We start from the raw sequence: 19499 nt of genomic DNA on the forward strand, positions 1-19499 counted from the left end.
AAATTGGTAAATGCTTTATCAGGGTAGAGCCCCAAAAAATTATTAGGTAACTGTGAATAATGTGACCAGTGCTCCAATACCGCCAATCGAGTTCACGCTGTTGTGCCTGTTCGTGCTGTGAGCACCATGGCCACCATGCAGCACGAATGGGAGAGACCAAAGGGGAAAAAAAATTGTACACGCTGAAGTATATCGGCAATCAGGCAATGATCCCTGTAATAGGGGCAGTCTGCAAGGCGTGACAAAAACAGCCTCAAGGCGGGACAAACGTAGAGCATTTAACAATGACAAGTGATTATTGAAAGGCAAGCCCAGAAACCAATCAAAGTGATGGGTGTGAGATGGTCATGGTTAAAAGCCCACAATACTTACAATAAGTCAAAGCGCTTGCACGCTCAACCTAAAAATAAAACATGAAATCATGGTAGTCACAAACAGTGCCTTCGAAGAACTTCAGGATGTAATCCATATTTTTTTACCTTGTGATCTTGTGAAGGTGAGAGGACTACTGTATTTTTATTGGTATTTCCGGAAATGAATCGGCTTGTTTTAAATGGGGCACAACTTTTCAAGTAACACATTTTGACATTAGTGATGGTCTTCGAAATGTGCGTTGCCAAGACACACACCTTGTTGAGTACTCGATACGGACGTGACGTGGGGGGCGTGACATGGCTGCGCTCGGCTTGTTACCTGCTTCAGCCTGTGCTCCCGAGGCTGCTCCCAGCCACTTCAAGGCTGTTCTGAAGTCTCTTACAGCATGGAGAGCGGGGACTTTTTCCTGAGCCCGCTCAGTGCCTGCTCAGCACCCAGTCCAGCGTTGGGCCAAAAATGCCTCGCCTGGCATCCAGCCCAATGCTCATTGTCAGGCGTGGAATCTGCCCTGCGGCCTCTACCGAGATTGAGTGTGGGGGCCTGTTCCACCTGCTTGGGCGAGGTGTGAGGCGGGCGCTTGGTGATCCGGTGTACCGGGAACGCCTTTGAGGCCAGCTTGGGAGTATCTGGGAGTCTCTGCAATTGGGGCCTATCTGCATTAGCCTTTCGGAAAAATCGATTGCTCCATCATATCTTATTTTCTAATTCTTATAAGTACTTCCCCGGTGCTCTCTTGTGGTACGTGCTGGTACTGGTGTCAATTAAGGGTGTGGGAACTTTCCCGCTGAAAGAATGAACGCCAAGCGCTTGCGAAGGAGCAGGACTTTCTTCAGTCGGGCAGGTAAAATGACCAAGTCTAACACCCTAAAAAATATGGGCGTTTATCATTGGAGCTTAAAAGGCATCAATACCATCCTGCTGTTTCTTCAAAAGGAGCCACCTAAAGATCTGGGCATGAATGAAGTAAATGGACTATTGGTTAACTGTGTTGACACCCGGGGAGAGAATAGGGATCCTCTGGGAGGGGTTTCCATGAATAGCACAGCCCCCTCAGAGAATTGGGTTGGTGCCCCCGGAGAGGGGGGGGGGGGCAGTGGATATTACCCTCCCAGATATTGATGTGGAAGTGACTGGCACCGTTATTGAAGTGAATTTCTCCAATTTGTTGTCTGACTATGCCTCCAGTGGGTAAATCTAATATCAATCCTTCTGGTTTAAGGTTGTTTAGTAATAGCCCCACTGATTCTTCTCTCTCTCCAGCTATGCCTACCTTGACACCAGATCTGGGGTGCTCTGAGAATCTACAGAGTGGTCCTCCAGATCAATATACTATATTTTCAGAGTCCTTTAAATGTCTTGAGAGAATATTATCTTCAATTCTGGCACTTCTAGAAAAATCTGTAAATAATTCTGAACACACCCAAGACATATTATCATCCATTTTGAAAGTGTTTTGCTAGATCAAAAGAATGTCAAATTAGGTATGTATGAGAAAACATTTATTGCTGCAAAAGTTGGATCTCTACATCTGGAGAACCAAAGCTCTAGCACATGCCTGTCCCTAACTGCATCTCGGGTGCTTAAAACTTCTTGGACTCAGCTCACTTTTTTGATAAGGAAACTCAGGTGGGCAAGCCTCAGGCACTGATGAAAGCTTTAAATCCACAGGATTCCTTGATGCAAGAAAGTGTTGATTCTTTGGAAAAGCTTTTCTCTAGTCCTCTAGCCACGAGTAATAGGGCACAAGTCGTAGCTGATTCTGCACCCGTGAAAACAGAATTAAATCCCTTGGTGGCCCCCTTTCCTATTTTTTTGCCCAAAACTCCTCCTGCTTCGTTATCTGCAGAACATAATGGGAGTTCGGTTGTAAAAGAGGTTATAGAGAGGAGAAGCGCCAAGAAAAAAGCGAAAGGGGGGGGGGGGACGGTGCATTTCCAAAAAGAACTCAAGAAAGGTTAAGTTTGAGAATATGGGCCCGATGACCCCTAGAGTTATCAGGAAGATCATGATCTGGCCCAGAGGAAGGAGATGCCAAAGGGCATGAGAATTGTGGGATAGTTGCACCCCAGGGGAAAACAAGATTTGACCCCTGGTTGGGGTTGGCAATATAACAAATCACCAGATTCAGTGAATGTTGTGTTAGATTTAAATCCATGTGCTGCTCCATATTGTAATGAGAATGTGATTACAGGGTCATCGAATATAGCCTATGATTGTTACAAGGCTTAGGAAGTTTCCAGTAAGAAGGAGGCCGAAAAAGGGCATATGATGACTCTGGAATGTTTGAAGCTTTCCACTCCATTTTATCAGATTTTAGTTTTAAATCGTTCTCTTTTAATTTCTTGTTTTGCTGAATTTGAGGAGTTAAAATGAATTGATAGCAGGAATATTGCTCATGTATCTCTCAGTCAGAGGGGGGATGAGTTAATGTGGAAAGTCTGGTTTACCTCTAAAGTCGTTGTGAATGTGATGTTAGATAACTGAGCAATTACTATGTAGAGGCATAGACGTGCTCCCAGTATGGGAAGAAGAAATGTTGTGTAAATGGCAGCATTCTTCCCCTGATCCCCTTATGATTGATACTCCTTGCCGGAACTCTCTCCTTCAGCTCTGCGTAAAGTGAAAGTTTCCCTGTCACATGGTGAAAGAGTGGTGAAATGTATGAGAGAAGCCCCCCCCTTCTCGACTCAGGATCCTAGCGGGAAAATTGGAGTTGGCTGGCGGGAACTTTAATTAGCACTTGGGCGAAGGGAAAACCATATATAACCCGGGTTACTAACCTTAATTTATAAGTTTGGAGAACGGTAGGAAATTTCTCTTATTAATAGTAAATGTCTATATCCCTCCAGATAAGGATCATGATTCAGCTTTATCATATATGCTTGATCATATTTTTGCCATCTGCTCAAATTCACAGGAGTGTGCAGATGAGATATTGATTATGGGGAATTTTAAATTTAAGATCTGTACCCTATCTTTTTCCGCATTTTGTGTTTTAGAGAGCGAGACTGATGAATATCTCTCTCGTTCTATTTCCCCCTAGAATTAGGACAGATAAGAGGGTGGATTTTATTGAAAGAGGAACCTTTGTTGTATCATTTCAAATGGGCACTTTCGTTCTGATTCCCCTGCAGCCTTCACCCCCAAATCTTTACAAAGTAATTCTATTATTGATTACATGATGGCCTCCTATGCTTCCGCCCAACTGGTGGAGGATATGAAAATTACTGATACACAGTGTAGTGATCATAAGATTCTCAATCTATCTCTAAAAATCCAGTAACCCTCGACTCAGACATGGAATTTAAAGGGCAAGGATATTAGTTTTAATGGAAAAGCAGGTAGAATTTATTGGACTCTGGATAAAATTCTACATGTTAAAGAATTTTCGGTAAGATCTACCTCTGATTGGAGTGGGAATCCGTTAGACTATTTCACCAAACTTATGAGATATATTACTCAGTGATCAGCCCAAGTGTACAAAACCTCCTCAAAAGAAAGTAATCAGTCCTACTGTTGAATAAATTGGTAAGGAAAAAATATGATGGGGAATCTAGGGAAAGTAATAGGAAAATATCTCTCTAAAAAGAAGAGTGAGTATGAATAGAAATATAAGGAAGGAGGAGGAGGATCAGAAGCGGGTAGCTTTGAGGGAAGCTGCTGTGTCCAAACATTCTTGATTATATCTGAAGGGTGTGAAAACCGTAAATCATCCACTGTTCCCTCAATAGCTGAAGCAGATTGGAGGGAATTTATACTTTCCCTTTACTCAGAAAATCCGGATATGAATCTAAGGGACGTGGTCTCGAGTTTAAGTAATCTAGCGGAAATGAATCGTTTTGATCCGCCCCTGGGTTATAGAGATTGAGGGATTTATAAGGTCAATGCGGCATCCGGAGCTATGGGCCCTGATGAGGTCCCGATGGCAGTAATTAAACAAGAACCTCCGCTCTGGGCAAGAATTCGCCAACCGGTATTTCACACCTTCTATTCACAAGGTAAAATCCCAGAGTCTTGGACAGGGAGTGTCATAGTACCCCTTTATAAAAAGGGAGACAAAACCCTCCCCATAAATTATCGCCAAATTGCGTTGCTGGACACTACTGGTAAGATTTTTGCAAAAAGCATATTAACGCATTTAACTTCTTGGGTAGAGGACAATGTGATTCTCCCTCTGGAGCAAGCATGCTTTAGAAAGGAACATAATACTCTGGATAATATTTTTATATTGCAATCTATAAATGAAAAATATGTTGAGCTTAGGGGTGGGATTGTATATGCTGCTTCAGTAGACTTCTCAACGACCTTTTATAGGGTAAACAGGAAGAGTCTGTAGAAGAAACTACATGAGATGGGCGTTCCACCATACCTGTTAAGCCTGGTTATTGCCTTGCACTCTTTCACCTGGTGCAAAGTTCTTTTAGGAGGAGAGCAGGGCCTTTCCTCTAAATTTTCACAAAAAATGGTCTGAAGCAAGGTTGCCTTTTGGCTCCATTGCCTTTTTCTCTTTATATTTACGATTTGCCGGCTTATTTATCAAATACAGTTGGTTTTGCACTCAAAATTGGAGGCCGATCTATCGTTTGCCTTTTTATATGCAGATGACATAGTTGTGAGTGACCTTATTCCGAAAGGTTTAAATCAGCGCTTAGTCGCATTAAATCATTATACTATGCAGAACCACTTGAAAATTAATATATCTAACTCTCAAGTAGTTTGCCTTCTTGGGAAAAGGTATGGTTAAAAAATCAATTGTTCTTAGTTCAACATAAGTTAGAGTGAGTAAAAACGTATTGTTTTTTTGGGGGGGAAATTCTACCCTACTCACTCAGTGCCCAAGACCCCATTCATAATAACGTCAGTAAAGCCTTTGCTCAAGTGCAAGGGTTATTGGCTTTTTTCAGTGCAGTTGGCCTGCACCATTTTCTACACCTTCTCACTGCTTATCAAGCAAAGATACCGGCAACTCTTCTATATACTATAGAATGTATTGAGATTTCTAAAGGGGGCTAAGACCAATGGACAGATTTAAAGACGCCTGGTTTCCTGTAGTAATTTGATCACAGGGGCTACCCTTGGGCTCGAATTCGGTATTAAGAGTACCTTTGTACAGGGCCTTGCGGCAGTGATTCGGAGGGTGTGTTGCCTGGCTCAAAGTAGGGACTCTTCCGTGAGACATTTAGCTTTTATAGAAATCTTTAGCAGCTTAAGAGAAAAATCCAAGTTTTGTAGAAATTATAATCTTCCAGTGCAACTGCTTGACCTTGATCCTGATTTGATTCTATCACTGTTAAAAAAAATTAAAAAAAACTTGAAAGAATTGACATGGTCTAAAGGTTTTTTTCTACAGATCTGGAGTCCAGTTTCTTAAAGAGGAGACTAACGATATTGACTAATTCTGTAATGTTTAAACACTCTCAGCCATACTTAACCTGGAATCTCCCACAGACGGTGAGATGTTTTTTTATCTTGTCGAGATTAGGTAGATTGCCACTGCAAGAACTTACCTCGAAATGGGATGGATCATCGAACATTTGTGATTTATGCCAACGGTGCAGAACCTCAAGCATGTTGTGTTTGTCTGCCTCGCTTTAGGAATCTTTAGGAAAAAAATGGTTGAAACCCCTCCATCTGAATTTTAACATTTATTCTGCTATAGAGGCCTTAGAAATTTTGTATACCCGCAGAATGAATTATTTTTTCACAGGGTTTTAAGATTTTTCAAGTCTTTTCTACATTTTTATTGAGCTTTTGTATTAGTAGGGTACAAGATAAATTTATTTATTTATGATTCTTAATGAGTTTTAGGGAGGAGGGGTTTTAGATCATACTAATGTCATTATGTGGCATGTCGCTTGATGGGCAGAGGATTTGCAGCTCTTGTATCTGTATAGTTTCCCTCTTGAATTTTACGTATAGGCTTACATCTGTTTTTATGGTAGCCAAACTTATTACGTATTTGGTAATATATCTAAGAGTGATTTCTTTCTGGGGTTTAATTGCATGTATGGTATGATGCGCCATAGTGGGAACAGCGAAGATCGATTGGGGTTTAGTTCAAGGTCTCTTTGTATAGAAGTTAATCTCATTAATCAGATGCATTTTATTCACATTTTGTACTGTATGTGAAGGATTATGGACTTTTAACTCTGGAAGGGTACTTACTGAAAGTAACTTATTTTAAGAGAATGTAGTGCTTTATACTGGTTTTAAATTGGAATTTTATGGTCATTTTGCATATTATTTTGTATTATGCCTACACGTGGACCTCTTTGAAGTTCCAACTCATGAATTACATAAAATTGACAAAACATTTAAATTGAGTACTTGATAGTCCAGAATATGAGCAGGGATTTTTCTATGTTTTGGGGGCCAACCACATACTGTTGGAGAGGAAGATGACGCACACCGTGTAGTGGGCATGAGTTGTTAGCTGTTGTTTAAAGTGATTTACCTGCCTGCTTTCCTAGCATGTCTGTAGGTATGGGGAAGCTACAAAACTGCAAGGCCCTGGTTCGTAAAGCTCACTTTATGTGCATTGGTATTTCTACAATTCCATACTCGTAGCTATTTTCTGTGAGGCTCATCATGTAAATCCCAAACTCTCATCAATCTCCCCAGCCCCATTTTGTGTTAAAGCAATGTTTGATGATAATTTGAAAACATCAGCACTCTCACTTTCCCTTTTTGTGAGATCTTTAAAAGGAATGATAGATATTTTGAGTAAGAAGGGGTGCGCTTTCAGACTGTTATTTCTTGACCTTTCACATTTATACTTTTGTTATTTTTAAAGACCAGAAACAGTGACCATATGCTGCCTGTGCTTTTTTTGGGGGGGTAAAGCGGATTGAGTCCGGTGGTGTGTATAGGGGCCGTGATTTATCTTCACTTTCTAAATCAGTAACACTTGATCTTTTCAAGCATTTCTTCAAAGTGATCAGCTGTGATTGTATTTCTTCTACCGTGATTGTACACCCACGAGGGTCACTGCTGCAGCACAATAATATATTTGCTAAATTAGAGGTAATATTTTATTGGTATGAACTGTCAGTTGAACACTAATCATCGGGTATGTGGCAAAAGCCACAACTGCGTTACGAAGATGTGATGGTAGAGCGTTAGAAAATTCCGAAGTTCTGGTAGGGCTTTCTTTTAGTGAACTAGTTTTTGGGAAGTTACGATAGTAAATAATTACTTTCATGCTAAACCAATATCACAATAAGAATGAGAGTAATGTGTTTTTGACCGGTGTCTACTACATTTGTGCAGTGGCATATTGTCATTGGCTGTTGAGCAACACATATTAAGATGTTATGTGTCTGTACTGGCAGGGAGCTGCAGCGTTAGCCAACTTTTTTTTTTAGACAGCAGACACGGAAAGATTTCAAAATATTTGAACATTTGGGGATGAAATATCACTTAGCGTCTGTAAAATAAGCAGTACATTGTTTCCAGAAATACGAATACATTGAATTATTTTTCTGACATGTAATAGGAAAAAAAGACCAGCAGTTCACCATCAGAGCAATATGTGGCTAAGCCAACAACCTGTTCTGTTATAGAGCACACCATACCTTTCTGCGTAAGTGCGTTATAGAGAGAAGGTTTCGCTTTTCACAGTTTGTTTTGTGAATTCTGGTGTTATAGCATCATTCTCTCTATGTGTGAAATTCGGTATTTATCACTGTTAAGACATTCCACCCCGAAAAAATCAGGAGCAGTTTCTCGAATGTTTAAAAAAAGCTTTGTGGAACAGAGTCCCGTGTTAGTAGTGTTTAGCACCCACACAGGGTTAGTAAGCTTTATTCAAGCTCCACAATACAGTACTTTTGTTTAAAATTTTACTCGCAGAAGAATATCCATTGTATAATGTTATGGTACTGCACCCTAAAACACCCAGACATAACAAAAGGCTAACTGCTGACCATGTATGGTGTCTGAAGGCACGATCCTGCAGAGTAGCATAGTTGCTGCCCATGTCAAGCGTGACTGCCCTGCTGAGGTGGGTGCTTCTGTTCCACAGATGTTTAAATTCCCCCTGCTGAGAAGCATTGCTAATACGCTTGTTGAAACAGATTATTGGGTCATGCCAGAGGCCTGGAAATCATAGAAGAGTATACATGGTTAGAATGTGATGTGGTGTTGGAGCATTGCATCATAGCCGTATAATTGTCCAGTGAGGCTCCTCACAGCCTTTTTAGACCATGTAGTTTACAACCCCCTAAAAATGAAGTAAACTGAAAGTCTGGCACACAGATCAAGCCTCCTAATGTGCCACAAAGACCCTCGACCAGAACAGACACACCTTGTTTGGCGCAATATGTACCATTGCTGAACACTGTAATGGACATACCGGTAACCTTCAGTTTTTATTTGTTTTCTAAATAATCACATACACAACACTCCATTTTACACATTTGATGTTGGCATGCATAGGACATTTGCTAGTAGCAGTACATAGTATGATGCATCCAAAAATTTAGAAAATTGTCCCAAGGACACCTTGGATACCAGACACGGAATCCCAGGTGTCCAAAAAAGAGATCTCAGGATAACAGACTAAAAATATAAAAAGACATGAGAGATTATATCAAATAAGCATACACAATGAAGAATTTATTTAAATGTTATATTTATTCATTATCTATATAAACCAGTTCAAAGACCATAATAAATAAATGAATGACAATCTGATGAACAACCTCAGTGTGCACCCTGGAACACCAGCAAATACTAAAACACAAAAATCACAATCATACTCACTTCACTCATACCATATTAAAAAATGTAAGGACTCCACTAAATACATTTGGACCAACACAAGTAAAGTCCAAAGGGCTACAAAGTATAACCATGCCTGGCGGGCCACTCGTTCTCACCAGTAATAACACAACAAGATAATTATCAGATGATGTCGTAATCTAACAGTATAAACAAGCCCAACAGAAGGGGTCCTCAATATCTATTGTATATTTCTTATTAGTTCAACTTTCAAATTCATTAGTCCTTCTTTATTTATGAAATGTGTTCTTTGGTCCTTCCTCGTGTTAGACGAATTAATTAATTGTGGATTACAGAAAAATGTCCATGTTGGCCACAACAAGTGTCCTATTCTGAAAATAAAATATTAACTAATCGAGAGAATAGCCATTTAATGGAATGTCCAGCTACCCACCTCCAACTGAACCATTATCATGAGATCACATTATTAAATAATATTTTAATGGCCCCACTATGTCTCTTGGCCTAGATGTTATAGGTAACTCTTTAGCATATGTTTCTAATTGCTCGTTGCAGTATGTTAAATCTTTCAACCACTGCTCCTGTGTAAGACTCTTGCCCCTTCCGCTGCACATTGCTTTCTGTCTTTTGGCCATGAGTAGCTCAATAGCCACGATAGTACTGTTGCTGGTTGACTTTTCACTAATTACTGCAGAAAAGACTGAGAGGATATTTTCAGTGTAAATAGTGGTATTTCATCTGTTGTAGCAATTATTTTGTGCAAAAAATCTTGGATCTGGGGGCACTACCACGCTAAAAAGAGATATTCAGCTATTGCTTAGGGTATTTTGCATCCTGTCTCAGTCCTCATCTTTGGAGGCTTGGAGGTTTATGATAAAGTTGGTGGAGACATTTGAAGTGCGTTATAAGCAACCTGTAATGAGATGTCTGTGCTCCTGTTTGTGTACAGCAAAAAAATCCAACTAACGTTAATGATGTGGGTATCTAATGTCCTCATCCGTTTTTCTCTTGCATCAAATATGTGTAATTTCCTTAGATTTACACAGGATAGTTATTAATTTGTACCTAGACAATGTTTAAGTTCTGGAGTCTCAGTGGGGAAAGTGGAGGAGTGAGTCTTAATAGTCTCTCTTAGTCTATAATATATAAAGACTAATAGAGGGGCTCGTATGACATCTCCCTTAATGTCATTCAGATTAATAAACTGATCACTTGGGAAGAAATTGCCTAACCTTGTTAACCTGCCGCAGCGTGCACAATGCCTTTCCTCTGTTGTGGCTGTTAGTTGAGGATGATGAATCAGCAATAACTCTGGGGAATACAGTTCTGGTGTGTCACCCTACTGCACGTCCTCTGCCATGCATGTAATGTAGTGTCGACAGTCTCAATTTCTTTCCTTGGAGTTTTTGTATTTTGAGTGACGATTGTGATTAACAAACATGGATGAGCATTATTTGATTCTATTGCAATGTGTAGGCTAAAATGAGGTGTAAAATACCAGTATTGAACAAATTGCTATTGTGCACGCATTTAATACAATTCAAGGTCAGGTGCAGCAAATCGTCCGTGCTCGTACTGATTGGAACAGCCTCTTTCCAGATGACACCTAAAAACAGTGAGGGAAGAAAGAGTCGGAAAGGGTACTTATATTTCATTGGTTAGAGAAGATATAAAACTAGTGTAAGTGCAGTGAAAATCTGGTTTCCAGTTACCACTGAAAAAACTGTCTTTCAAATGGCATGTTGGTTAGATAAAGCTGAAACCTGAACTCTTGAAGATTGCCAATTCATTTTTTTTCCAATTGCTACTGAGGTACTGTTTCTAACAATAACTCTTATCCTGCTTGAGTCCACCAAGGAGTTGCACTCAGTTGTATGCAAACAGGCTCCAGAAAAACTGGAGAAAAACAAATGTAAGCAGCTATTATCAAAATCACAGCCAATCTAACACATTTACTTTATAAATCAGTCACATCTGTCCAGCTCGTAAGACTGAAAAAATATTTCGATTTTGTGTATTCATTCATAGAATGGTCCCATTACTAACCACTGGCATAGTTCTTGTGTACAACAAACCTGCCAATGGATAATATCAAACAATTCAGAATACATGATTACCAACAGCTCATAATATATTTTCATCATTTAAAGTGGTACTTTCTGAAGTATGTAAATAGGGAATGGTGTTTTTAAGTTTTAGGGTTCAATTTGTGTCTCAAGAGAGTAGTACTTGTGTGAAGTTTCAGGAAGGGTCAAGGCTGATTTCATAGAGCAATGCTTAATTTTAAGTCGAAGATTACCAGACAGTACAACTGTCTCGTTGCGAAATACTTTTTGGAGACATTGAGTAAGCTTCCCTGGGGATGTATCCCACTCATTCTTTAAGTTTTGGCTTTGTAAATCATATTTGCCTGCTTTCTGTTTGCTGGCTTAATTTGTTTTAGGCTGTCTAGCATGTCTTTGTTCCACCTGTGGAGCATAACCTGTTTACCACCTCCCTGACTTGCTCCTTAAATTACTCCATGAGTGCTCACCTTCTGATAATTCTTTGTTTCTTTTTCTTGAGGTACTCAATGTGCTGTATTTCTTTGAAGAGTTTTTCTGCTTCCTATCGTTCTACTTGACTTATTCTACTTATTGCGCTACTTATCTTTGCTATTTTGATCATCAGTCTCAAATGCCTGTTCTTTCTAACAGCTTGTTTATTTTGGTCAGTGCTCTTTACTAATACCATAATACCAGTACAAAGGTGTATGAGAAATAAACAAGTATTTACATTTTGTTTTTTTTCTTTTCACACTTTCTGTGCATTTTCAGAGGTCAAATGTTAGGCTCTGTCTTCCAAGGAAGGTTGTGTTTACTTTTATTTCTCTAACTGGAAAGTGAGATGATTTATGTGACAACCTTGCTGGGTCTCAGGGTGGGAAAGGCTGTAGGATGTTATATTTTTGTAGCTCGCAACAGACTTTAAATGCCAGTAAAGGACCTATTCAAATACTTCAGAATATATTAGAATTAAAGTAAAAATGAAGCACATTTTTTGTAATTTTGAAGTATCTTGGAAACAAATATTTTAATACAATCAAAATAAATCAGTACGGTGATGTCAATTTCTACACATTATCGTTTGTGGGCTGTATAGTTGTACCAGTAAAACTGCATGTCTGTGCAAATGTAATGGTGATTTGAATTGAAAATGTCTTGACAATGTTCTACCACACAATGCATACATACTCCACTCTACCACACTCTCCTCCACGCCATTCTGACAATCTGCTCTACAACACTCTACACCCCTTGACTCTGTGACACTCTGTCCCTCTACCCTATGCCACTCTACCCCACCCTATGCTCCACAATACTCCCCTCCAGTCTACAACACTACCCCACTCTACACCACTCCACCCTATGACACTCCACTGTACATCTCTAGTCCACTCTACAATGCCTTTACTCCAGTCTGTGCCTCTCCACGCCACTTTCCTGAACTCTACGCCACTCTGCAGCACTCCGACACTACTCTACTCTGTGACACTACTTCATGCAACTCTGCTTCACTCTACAACACTCCACCCTATAACACAACACTATGCTATGACACTCCAGTTCACTCTGACATGCTGCTCCACTCTACGCCACTCCACTCTTACACTTCATTCTGTCACTCCAACCACTTTACTCCATTCTACACAATTCTACTGTAAATCTCTCCACTCTACAAATTTCTGTTACACTCCACTCAACACCAGCCAACTACACAAAACTACTCCACCCCTTTTCACTCCACTCTCCAATACTTTATGCTACTCCACTATATAGCCCTATGCTCCCCCCTACTCTTGCATTCTACAACACTCTACGCCACTCCACTCTGACACTCCAGTCTACCACTCTCTACATTAATGTTCCACGACACACTACGCCACTCTGTGACACTCTACTCCACTGTACAACACTATGATACTCCACTCTAAAGCACTGCATGTCACTCTACTCAACTTTTAACCTAACGTTGAGCACATATATAGGTGCTGATATGGTTAAGTTCAGTGCTATAGATTGATCTCTGTCCTTGTTATTAGATTGCTCTCTGTCCTTTTTATTATGTACCTTTCAGTCTTCTTTCACTTTACCCTCTTTGCTAGCTCCTTGTCATTTTATACTCTCAAGCACTAGCACGCAGCCCTTACTTCTTTACCAGTCTTTGACCTTTTCCTCCATTGGTTTAGTCTCTTCCTCGATAACCTTACAATGTTAGGTCTTGCCTGTCAACAGCGCGTGCACTGTTGTTGTTTTGTAAATATTGTTTACCATAAAGGGCTTAGAGCCCGCTCATTGCTTACCATTTGTTGGCAGCATTATCCTTCTTCTTTGTTACCTCTTAATTGGCTAGCTCGTGCCAGGCGTCGCATCCTTTTCTTCCAGTGGAGTATGACTCAGATTGATTAATTTTAATTGGTGTCCATCCGCTGCTCACGCTGTCTTAAAGGTTCTATTTCTTCCCCTCACACCCCCATGTCTAGCTCTACAATACTTCCGCCACCTGGCTCCAGCACCTTTATCCCCAACCTGTACAATGTATATTGCTCCCTCTCGCCTCTCCTTGTCTAAAACGAAATTGTAAACCAACTAGTTATTGCAGAAGCGCTGTACATACTAACAAGCTCCTGCACCAGGGCAAAGGCATCAGATGTTTACATAGATCACAGGTAGAGATAATTGGTAACATATTAGATTATTCCTTCATTTATATAGAACAAGGCTTTGAAGCAAGCGGCCAATTCAATGTAACTAGAAAACTTTCCACGCCACCCTACTCAGTGAGACTCCAGACCAATTGCCAATCGATTCCACTCTAATTGACCTAATGCCTTGCCACTCAGTGCCTTGCCACTCAATGCCACGCTACTCCATGCCATCCACTCCATGCCATTCTACTCAATGCAGCATTACTCCACTCTGCCACTTCACTCTAATCCATTGAATGCCACTCCATTCAGTGCTACTCCGCTCCATGCCAGTTAATTCTAATCCACTTAATGCCACTCCACGCTCTCCCCTTCACATCATTCACCTTTACTCAGCGTCATTCCACTCAGTGTCACACTGCCATCCACTCTACGTCACTCAGTGCCACTCTTCTCAAATCCACTGCCACTCTTCTCAAATCCACCAAATGCCACTCCATTCCATGATCTCCACACCATTCCCCACTACTCAGTGCCACTCTTCTTTACTCAATCCCACTGCACTATCAATGCCACTCTGCTCCATTCAATGACACTCCACTGACACTCCACTCTTCTCAGTGCCACTTCACTTCTCTAATGCCACCCCATTCCACCCAGTGCCATCCTACTCCACTCAGTGGCACTCCGTGCTACTTGGTGGCACACCACTGCACTCAGTACAACTCCACACCACTCAGTCACTGCACTCTAACAAAGCCAGTAGATATCACATAGGTGAGACCTAATGGCTGTGCCAGTGCTTGTTTTATTAGCTGTTGAAACCAATCTTTGATCGTTTTCTTTTCTCCTAAACAGGAAGCTGTCTGTTTTCAACTGTGTAGAGGCAACAATCAAAGCTGTTTAAATGAGAATGTCCCTGGCGCAGAGGGTGCTGCTCGGCTGGCTTTTCACCTTGCTCTTCCTGATTATGCTTGTGCTGAAACTGGATGAGAAAGCACCATGGAATTGGTTTCTGATCTTTATCCCAGTCTGGATATTTGACACCATTCTTCTCATAATGCTCATTGTGAAGATGGCTGGGCGTTGTAAATCAGTTTATGATCCTCGGAATGGCTCACAGAACATGAAGAAAAAGGCCTGGTGCCTTGTGGCTATGCTTCTCAAATTAGCCTTTTGTCTTTCACTGTGTGCCAAACTGGAGCAGTTTGAAAATATGAAACTCTGTTTTGTCTTTATTCCGTTGTGGGCCTTGCTTGTTGGAGGTATGGGTGAGCTTGGCTACAACATCTTTTATGTTCGAAGAGAGTAAGTTGCATAGTGACACAACTACAAGAAAACTACCCATATTCTACAGCATACCCCACTTGCACATGGTAAAATCCCTAAAAACTGAAAGGCTTGGACTTTCCACTGCTGCGTTTGTTTTAGTAATGCTGGGTTTGCTGCTTTGATGGTAACATGCAAGGGAAAGCTGCGTCAGATTTTGCTCTTCAGAACCATTTATCTTTCCCCTGTACAGTTTGTAAATAAAAGTATTATTGACATTCTTTTATGATTGTTTTATTTGATTCATCTACTTTAGTCTGGTGCTCTCGTGTGACTTATTCTTGGATAGCAATCAAATTGATATTTCACAGCGGAGTCATGACAGCCGTCATGTTGCAGACAAAATTATCTCACATGCTGCTTCCAGTACACTGGCTGTTACAACACTTAAATGTAATTATCAGTAGGAGACTACTAAGTACTATGAGATGCTGAATCAGGAGTAACACTTAAAAAATAAGGTGGAGCAGTATTATAAGTACTGTGCCTTGAAGAAATGTATTTGTCTCTATCCACCGGAACTGATAACATTATAGAATGACCACTTTAGCTTATCCAAAACAGTATAAGGATTCAAAACTTTTCTGGTATTTAGTGACCAATAAACTGAAAGGCGTTCAAAGTGTTAACATGTTAACTTTCCTACAGATGGGCCTCTGACCGGATCTTATCAATGAGGCGGCAGAACACTAATGAAATATGGTTTATATTTGAGTGAAGGTAGGGTGCCAGCTTTCCAACAGCCTTACACGTAAAGACTGAGATTTAAAACTACATTGACTACTGGCATTTACAGGGAGTGGAGGAACAGACAAATGGGTGGTGGGTAGTTGCATGAAAGATGCGCCAGGAATGACAGTGGCCTTTTCGGTGCTCCCAAGGGGACTGGAGGCCTGAGCTTGCCTTAAGACAGCTGGGTTAGAGAGGTTTCACTGTGTGTACGTCTGGCTGGCTGTCGCAAGATGGCTGGCCAAAGGGGGATGCACACTTTGAACTGAAGTGAGCAGGCCCCGACACTCCGTTTGGGTGGATGAAAAATAAAATGGTAATAAATTAATTTTATTACCATTTTATTTTTCATCTCTGGGGCTTTTGGGAGCATTTTAGTTGATGCTCATCTGCTCTAATGGAGGAGCCGCCGCTGTGACACTGCATATTTCCTACATCTCAAGAAACATCCGTTTACTTTTTGGGTCTTCTGTTTTCCCACCATCCCCCCTATCTGTAACTTTAGTGGATTGCCAGCATTTTTCTCCTTTAGAGTTGGCCTTTCTGATTAAATCAGAAAATGCAATATAAGGCCTGTGCCTTCCAAGTGTCATTGTGTTCCAGTGCATACCTTATCCCCTAGTATTATCTTGCTGTCTTTAATTTTCGTTCCTGTGTCATTGTCTCCATGTCAGCACTTCTACCCAAGAGTCTTAATTTCACAGTTGGCATCCTCGTGTCTTCATATGCGATTGCCCCCTTTTCCCTTCATCATATCATGGTGGTTCCTATTCCACCCTCTTGCCTCAATGTACAGCACTCCCATTACTCTTCGCTAGAGTTATACTGTATTAATATCTACCCATACATTTGTCTGTGCCAATGTATATCTTCCTACCACAACATCACCCTTTACCAGTTTTTCCATATGTATGTAATGGCAAGGAATTTAGCAGCTGACTGATTTCGAACTATATACAAAATATGTTCCTATTTAGCCTTAAATCTGCTGTTGTTTACCCATTCTAAACAAAAAAAAGGCTGGAAATTGCTTATCAAACAAGAACTCATAACATAATTGTGCCTCTAGCAGTCATGCAAAAATACAAAATCGCTATTTATAAATTTTAAAACAATACATTGTCTTGATTCTTATTTTTTTGCTACATCCGCAGAAGAACATGGCAGGATAGTCATTGCTGTTCAAAAGACTGCCTGTAGGGTTTGATGTAAAATGAAAATAGTTAAAAAGACATTAACAAGAGAAAATTGAACTACAAAGTTATTAAAATGCATGAGTTGTTTGGATAACGGATGGGATTAAGGAGAAGTTTAAGATTATGGTTAGGGGTTGGTGGTTAGAATAAGATATGTTCTAATGTGTTGTGGTTAGGGCTGAAGTAAGACTTTGGGATGGGGGTGGGCGGTGATCCCAGTGTCCTTGTAATGGCATTACGTTGTCTCCTGGCAACTTTGTCTTCTTGTGTAGGGGTGTCTTTTTATCTTTCTTTTTTAATTCATTATCGGCTTTCCTCAGGCTATGACTACACATTTATTGGACAGACGTGGAGCAGTAGTAGAAGCTCAGCAAGCAGTGCCTGTGAAATGAGAAGAGGGGAATTAAAATGGCCCCCTCAAATTCATTTTTCTAATCTAAATCAGTTCACTTAATTACCAACATCAGAATGTTATTGCATTTTGCTTTTTTAAGAATGAAATATGCATTTGTGGACAAGGCATAGTCCAACTTCTATAAAATCAGCGCAAATAAGGATTGTTAAAGTAAATGACTAGAAAGCATCTAAAAAAAAAAGACGATCGCCATACAACACATCAGTTTCCATTGTTTGTGTATGGTGTCAAAAGGTAAATTGGCGTTAACAATGCACATTATAGAGCACACAGGGCGGCGTAGGAAAAAAAGGTACGAGTAAGAGTAACATAATGTTACTTTGTAACATGCAATAAAACAAACCAAGTTGGTTTTGCAGTCTGGTGATAAAAATGAATTTTTTTCATAACTAATACTGAAATATGTTTCTGGTTACTAGATTATTTGTATAGCATGTTTTTGTACATTATGCAATGCGCAAACAGGAAGCAAAGTACGGTCATGTCCTTGCAACCCCCCCACCCCCCAAAAAAAATCTAGTAGGATAATTCTGATGATTATTTTACTGCTTAAAGCTTATCTGACAAACAACTCAGAATACAAGTCGATCTCAATAACTTGCAAACGCTACGCCTGAAAGAATTTGTCGAATAACCCACCCACGAGACACTATTTAGGCTCAAAGAAGCTACAAGATGTCACTCCCACACTTCTACTGCCTTGAAGAGATAGCTGCCGAATCATACAGCCCTGAAGCCGTGCTTGGTTGACAGGGGAATAAAGTAGACCTGGACGCCTTAATTAATCATTTTCCAGATTTCTATCCTGCTTTTCTGGACCCGACCTCATTAATGTGCTCCATAGGTTTAATTTGATGCTAGTTCACCAAAGCATTCAATGCAATAGGTCTTCTAAAGATATTTTCCTGGTCCCATAAAAATAAATATGCAAAGATCCGAAACCGGAAAATGGGGAGTGGAATAGGAATGGAGCATAGTAATGATTGATTGGGGGCTTTCTAAGCTGAATATGTTAAAAAGCCAACTTGAGTCAATATGTCCATTTAAGTACTTGAGTTATCAAACCAAAGAATGAATACAAATACATTTCTATTGGCATTACAAAGGAAAAAAATATGACCAGAACTGCATCGAGTTCAAAGTCGTCAATGAATTCCACTTCCTGACTTCAGTTACCCTGTCAACAGCTGTGCAACAAACCAGAGGAAAACTTCAGGAACAAAATCCATGACCTCATCACTATCCTGTCCTCTTTTGATCGGAACGACCCCAAAAACATTACACTCTAGATGCAGACAAAGACACTTCTCACGCCCTCTAGTGAGCTTCTAGATTTTCAGACCCATCTTGAGTATAGCCACTCTGCCAGTCTCCTAAAACTGCACCTCTCCCACAAGCTCATGCAGTATCAAAAATGAAATGTTTCTTCACCTAGTTCTAGTGGAGAATGGAGTCAGCCCTAGTATCTCTTTGGTACTGCCTAGCGCTCACCAGAGATGATAATATGTGAATCATGGTCTTTCTAGAACTGTCCCTGCCATTAAATACAATGACCCTATGCCATAAACCATTCTCAAAATGTGTACATGGTAACTTATAGATCACTCTTTGTTTTTTATTTTGTTTTTCACTTACTCCTTTCCACCTGCTTCTCACCTTAAATTATTTCCTGCCTGGGCACAAACTTCATTAATAACGTTTTTGAAGCATTTACAAGCAGTATTAGTTTGAACTTTTGCAATTCCAGTTTGAGAAATAATGCAGCTCAGCCACGAAGGAGTAACAAGTGCCATTGACATAATTCCCCTTTTCCTACTCGCCTCATATGCTGGAGTTCAAAGCTTGCTGGCTGATACAAGCTGCATTTCTTTTTCCATATGTTTTTGCAAGAAAGCAGATCTGTCCCATTCCAAATTCTCTGACTTTTTCATTGCCTAGAACGTGGAAGGGAAGTGGCTGTTTTAATGAATATTCACTCCAGTCCCTTACTTTACCCACTTCCAATGTCCCAAAAGTATTTCTAAAC

General features: G+C 40.3%; 1 protein-coding gene across 2 annotated transcripts in view; it reads left to right on the forward strand.

Moving 5' to 3' along the window:
• TMEM60 (transmembrane protein 60) overlaps positions 1–15354 on the forward strand; it is a 94378-nt gene extending 79024 nt beyond the window's left edge. For both annotated transcript variants that reach the window (XM_069229671.1, XM_069229670.1), the window contains exon 3: positions 14663–15354. In XM_069229671.1, the coding sequence (XP_069085772.1) occupies positions 14712–15116 (405 nt within the window). In that variant the 5' untranslated portion in view covers positions 14663–14711 and the 3' untranslated portion in view covers positions 15117–15354. The remainder of the gene's footprint in view (positions 1–14662) is intronic.
• The last annotated feature ends 4145 nt before the right edge of the window (positions 15355–19499 follow it).

The sequence above is a fragment of the Pleurodeles waltl genome, chromosome 4_1 (assembly GCF_031143425.1).
Source record: "Pleurodeles waltl isolate 20211129_DDA chromosome 4_1, aPleWal1.hap1.20221129, whole genome shotgun sequence".
NCBI classification, from domain to species: domain Eukaryota; kingdom Metazoa; phylum Chordata; class Amphibia; order Caudata; family Salamandridae; genus Pleurodeles; species Pleurodeles waltl.